The sequence below is a fragment of the Nicotiana tabacum genome, chromosome 7 (genome assembly GCF_000715075.1).
Source record: "Nicotiana tabacum cultivar K326 chromosome 7, ASM71507v2, whole genome shotgun sequence".
Lineage (NCBI taxonomy): Eukaryota > Viridiplantae > Streptophyta > Magnoliopsida > Solanales > Solanaceae > Nicotiana > Nicotiana tabacum.
In genome coordinates this window covers 4,657,818-4,663,817 of record NC_134086.1, presented here as the reverse complement: position 1 = coordinate 4,663,817, position 6,000 = coordinate 4,657,818, and the positions used below count along the sequence as shown (strand labels likewise).

General features: G+C 38.9%; 1 protein-coding gene across 1 annotated transcript; it reads left to right on the top strand.

Annotated features, from left to right (window-relative positions):
• The first annotated feature begins 508 nt into the window (after positions 1-508).
• LOC142161958 (late blight resistance protein R1-A-like) lies at positions 509-1,979 on the top strand. The gene is made up of 2 exons (XM_075218249.1): positions 509-512; positions 1,288-1,979. Exons 1-2 carry the CDS (start codon positions 509-511, stop codon positions 1,977-1,979), a joined length of 696 nt encoding a protein of 231 aa, XP_075074350.1.
• Positions 1,980-6,000: the final 4,021 nt, after the last annotated feature.

Below are 6,000 nucleotides of genomic sequence, written 5' to 3'. Positions count from 1 at the left end.
AGAGTATTATTTTGTTTTTCTATATTATCTCTTAGTTTTTTTAAGAAGTCTTTTAGACACTAGTAATACATATATCTTGTTCATTGTACAAGACTCTTGTTCACTGTAAGAGTAGAAAATATTTTTCCACAGAAAATATTTTTTGATTTTCGGTTAGTAAACAAAACATTGTGAAGCAATACTGTTGCGGAAGATTATGAATTAATTAGCACACAATCACATACAATGATACAAAACATATAGATAAGAAAAAGTTACACATAAATTGAACGAGATTCAACTAAACTTAATCCAGAGGTAAAATCAAAGAGTAGAAGTGTCAACCTACCATTCTTATATATAGAGTCCAAGTAGTCTTAGAACTATAGGAGCTCGAGAATGGTTTTTCAATCCTATAATGACAATAGCTTTTTCTTTTCCAAATATATTAGAATAATAATTTTCTAAATAATAAAATAAATCTACCGAAAAAATACAAAAAGAATTGTTAAAAGCCACAATAACAAACATGGGTATATTTTCCCTGCGTAGAATTCACTAGATTATTAGATTTAGACGTGTCTTTGTCTCAATGTATGCATTCGTTGTGTTCTCCAGCTGTACTTTTGTGGTTATTTTTGTTGGACGTGTAAATAAAATCTCACATAGAAAGTAGAAAAGAAAAATTATTCTACTTATGAAGTATTGATTATTCTTAACAGTGTAAGGCTTATTAGGGAATACTGTGCAAGCTCGACTCAAAACGAATAATATTACACACCATGTTAAGAGTATTTTAAAATTGTTTTATCCCAACAACAATAAAATAGCACGGACTAGCCAGTTTTCGGACTGGTAACTGAAAAATAGCCAACATTTGTAAAGTCATTGAAGAATAGTCACTATTTTACTGCAACACGGAAAGTTTCAGCATAATATACTAGAGATTGGTGCACTTGTGTATGAACTTCTAGCATATTATGGTTGAACTCTAGCACACGGAAAGTTCTAGCATAATATGCTGGAGATTGGAGCACCTATATATGAACTTCCAGCATATTATATTAGAATTACAGCATACGGAAAGTTCCACCATAATATACTGGAGATTGGAGCACCTGTATATGAACTTCTAGCATATTATGCTGGAAGTTCACATGTAAAAAATTTGAACTCCAATATATTATGCTGGAATATTTTTCAAATTTTGAACAATGTTTCATTCAGATTTATCTTTACATGAAATGTGGCTAAATTTTGATTATTTTTGAAATTCTAATGAAATTTTTATTATTTTGGAAATCGTAGCTGTTTTTCAATTATCACTTGGCGAACTAGCTGACAAGCTGAGGAAAAGCTTAATAGGAAAGAGATATCTCATTGTCTTGGATGATATGTGGGATTTTATGGCATGGGATGACTTAAGACTTTGTTTCCCTGATGCTGTAAATAGAAGCAGAATTATAGTAACAACTCGTCTTGAGAAAGTGGGTGAACATGTCAAGCTCCATACTGATCTTTATTTCCTTCCATTCCTCACACCCGAAGAGAGTAGGGAATTGTTGCAGAAAAAAGTGTTTCAAAACGAAGCTTGCCCACCTGAACTACACAATGTGAGTCTAGATGTTGCAAGACGATGCAAAGGGTTGCCCCTAGTGGTTGTCTTGGTAGCTGGGATAATCAAAAAGAAGAAAATGGAAATATCTTGGTGGCATGAGGTTAAAAAAGCTCTATTTTCCTATCTTGACCGTGAGTCTGAAGACTATAGTCGGGCAACTATGCAGTTAAGTTATGATAACTTACCCGACTATTTAAGACCTTGCCTTCTCTACATGGGGATGTTTCCAGAGGGCGAAAGGACTCCAGTGTCTAAATTGATAAGTTTATGGATAGCGGAAGGCTTCGTGCAGAACATTGAATCTGGGAGATTAATAGAAGAGACAGCTGAAGGTTACTTGATGGATCTCATTAGCAGTAACGTGGTAATGGTTTCAAGGTGAAGATATAACGGTAAAGTCAAATACTGCCAGGTTCATGACGTAGTGCTTCACTTTTGCTTGGAGAGGAGTAGAGAAGAAAAATTTATGTTTGTAGTGAGGGGGAACATTCAACATTCTGATTTGAAGGAAAGTCGAGTTAGGTTCAGTTTCAGTAATGAGCTTTCCAAGTTTGCATCCAAAACACGGAAGCCTTTCCACCAACACTTGAGGTCACTGATAACCACCAATGGAGGAGAATCTTTATATTGGAATCCCTTCAGTCAAGTTATTAATTTGATGAGGCTTCTTAAAGTCTTGGATTTGAGTTCCCATAAATTTGGTCGTTTTTTGTTAGCTACGCTGAAACCACTAATTCACCTCAAGTACGTCGCATTTTTCATAGCTACATTCGATTTTCGTGGTGTGAGAAGGCACGGGAGAAAATATGATATATTGATATTGTTGTATGTGATGCAATACAAGAGGTGCGATTTATAGCTACTCTATACAAAGGGGATACTACTCCTATTCCAATGTGGGACAATTACATAGCTATCTCTAACACTCCCCCTCAAGCCGGAGCATATAAATCATATGTACCGAGCTTGTTACATATATAATCAATGCGAGGACTAGTGAGGGACTTGGTGAAAATATCTGCAAGTTGATCATTCGATCTCACAAACTTCGTAGTTATATCTCCTGAGAGTATTTTTTCTCTGACGAAGTGACAATCAATATCAATGTGTTTAGTTCTTTCATGAAACACCGGATTTGATGCAATATGAAGTGCAGCTTGATTATCGCACACAAGTTCCATCCGACTGATTTCACAAAATTTCAACTCCTTGAGCAATTGTTTGGTCCAGACTAGTTCACATGTTGCCATAGCCATTGCTCGGTATTCTGCTTCTGCACTAGACCGAGCAACTACATTCTGTTTCTTACTTTTCCAGGACACCAAATTTCCTCCTACTAAAATACAATATCCAGACGTAGAACGTCTATCAGAAGGTGATCCTGCCTAATCAGCATCCGAGTACCCAACGATCTGCTTATGACCTCGATCCTCAAACAGTAATCCTTTATCTGGAGCCGATTTTATATACCGGATAATGCGGACAACTGCATCCCAATGACTATCACAGGGAGAATTCATAAACTGACTTACAACACTCACAGGATAAGAAATATCGGGCCTAGTCACTGTGAGATAATTTAATTTACCAACCAGCCGCCTATAGCTTGCAGGATCGCTAAGCGGCTCCCCCTTTCCAGGCAGAAGTTTAGAATTCGGATCCATCGACGTGTCAACAGGTCTGCAACCTATCATCCCTGTTTCTTCAAGAATGTCTAACACATATTTCCTTTGAGAAATAACAATACCTGAGCTAGATTGAGCAACCTCAATACCTAGAAAGTACTTCAATCTGCCTAGATCCTTAGTTTGAAAGTGCTGGAAGAGATGCTGCTTCAGATTAGTAATACCATCCTGATCATTGCCAGTAATAACAATATCATCAACATAGACTACCAGATAAATACATAGACTTGAAGTATAGTGGCAATAAAACACAGAGTGATCAGCTTCACTACGAGTCATGCCAAACTCCTCGATAACCGTGCTGAACTTACCAAACCAGGCTCGAGGAGACTGTTTTAGACCATAAAGTGACCGACGCAAGCGACATACAAGGCCACGAGACTCCTCCTGAGCAATAAAACCAGGTGGTTGCTCCATATAAACCTCATCCTCAAGATCACCATGAAGAAAGGCATTTTTAATGTCCAACTGATAGAGGGGCCAATGACGAACTGCAGCCATGGATAGAAAAAGGCGAACTGATGCCACTGGAGAGAAGGTATCACTGTAATCTAGCCCAAATATTTGAGTGTATCCTTTGGCAACAAGACGTGCCTTAAGTCGATCAATCTGGCCATTGGGACCAACTTTGACTGCATAAACCCAACGACAACCAACGGTAGATTTACCTGAAGGAAGAGGAACAAGCTCCCATGTACCACTTGTATGTAAAGCAGACATCTCGTCACTCATAGTCTGTCGCCATCCTGGATGAGACAATGCTTCACCTGTAGACTTAGGGATGGAAACCGAGGACAATGAAGATATAAAAGCATAATGGGGAGATGACAGACGATGATAACTCAAACCAACATAATGAGGATTAGGGTTTAGTGTGGTCCGTATACCTTTTCGAAGTGCAATCGGTGTACTAGGAGCAGGATCCGCAGTAGGAGCCGTGTCAGGTGCAGGACGAGAACCAGATGGGCCTGATGTAGGGCGCGAACGACGATGATAAGTCAAGAGTGGTGTTCCTGTGGCTGGGGAACTAGGAGGGATAACACTGGACTCCTCAAAAGTTGGTATGGGTGAAACCTCTGTGGTTGAAGGTGGAGGAGGATTACTAAACTCCTCAAAAGTCGGTATAGGTAAGACCTCAGATATGTCATGGTGGTCAGCAGAAGTGACATCAGTTGTGAAGAAAGGGTTAGACTCGAAAAAATGTGACGTCAGCTGACATAAGGTACCTATGAAGATCAGGTGAATAACAACGATATCCCTTCTGAACACGAGAATAACCAAGGAAGACACACTTGAGAGCACGAGGAGCTAACTTATCTTTCCCTGGGGCTAAGTTATGAACAAAACATGTGCTCCCAAAAACCCGAGGTGGAAGAGGGTATAAGGCTGACTGGGGAAACAATATTGAATGTGGAATTTGACCCTTGATGGGAGATGAAGGCATCCTATTAATCAAATGACAAGCTGTGAGAACTGCATCGCCCCAAAAACGCAGTGGAACACGAGACTCAATTAGAAGTGTGCGAGCAGTCTCAATAAGGTGCCTATTCTTTCTTTTTGCAACCCCATTTTGCTGAGGGGTATAAGGACAAGATGTCTGATGAATAATTCCATGAGAAGACATAAACTGCTGAAACTAAAAAGATACATATTCTAAGGCATTATCACTGCGAAAAATGCGGATAGAGACACCAAATTGGTTTTTGATTTCAGCACAAAAACTCTGGAATATAGAGAATAACTCAGAACGATCTTTCATTAAGAAAAGCCAAGTACATCTTGAGTAATCATCAATAAAGCTAACAAAATAACGAAATCCCAAGGTTGAACTGACTCTACTAGGACCCCATATATCAGAATGAACCAAGGAGAAAACAGACTCTGCATGACTCTCAACACTACGCGTAAAGGAAGCTCGGGTATGTTTCCCAAGCTGACACGACTCACAATCTAATCTAGACAAACTGGATAAACTAGATACCATCTTTTGAAGTTTGGATAAACTCGGATGTCCTAAACGTTTGTGGATTAGATCTGGAGGATCTGTAACTAGACATGTTGTGGAAGGACTGAGCGAGTTAAGGTAGTAAAGACCTTCTGATTCACGACCTGTACCAATTGTCCGTCCCGTACTGCGGTCCTGCATAATAAAAGAATCATCAATAAACTATATACCACAATTGAGGGCACGAGTCAAACGACTAACAGATGCAAGACTAAAAGGACAACCATGAACATAAAGAATGGAATCTAGGGTGATAGAAGACAATAGGTTGGCTTGTCCAACTCCTTGTGCCTTAGTTTGACATCCATTGGCTAAAGTAACAGTAGGAAGAGACTGTGAATATACAATATTCGACAAAAGTGATTTATTACCAGAGATATGATCAGAAGCGCCTGAGTCCATGACCCATGGTCCAAGAGTACTAGACTGGGAAACACAAGCAAAAGAATTACCAGCTTCTTTAAGTAGACATATCTAATTCTTGCTTCTTTAAGTTTGTCATTCGTGATATCACATCATAGAAGCGAGATATATCTTTAGTGTATAACGTACGAGCCTTTGCCCAAACCAAATAACATGTCTGGAATGGCCGAAACAAAGGCATCAACTTAGAATCAATAGAACGCCACAAGATGCTACATATTTGAGCATCAATTTTTGCCCAAAGCGCTATCGCCTTTTCATCTCCTTCGCTAGACTGTTTAATCAGATGA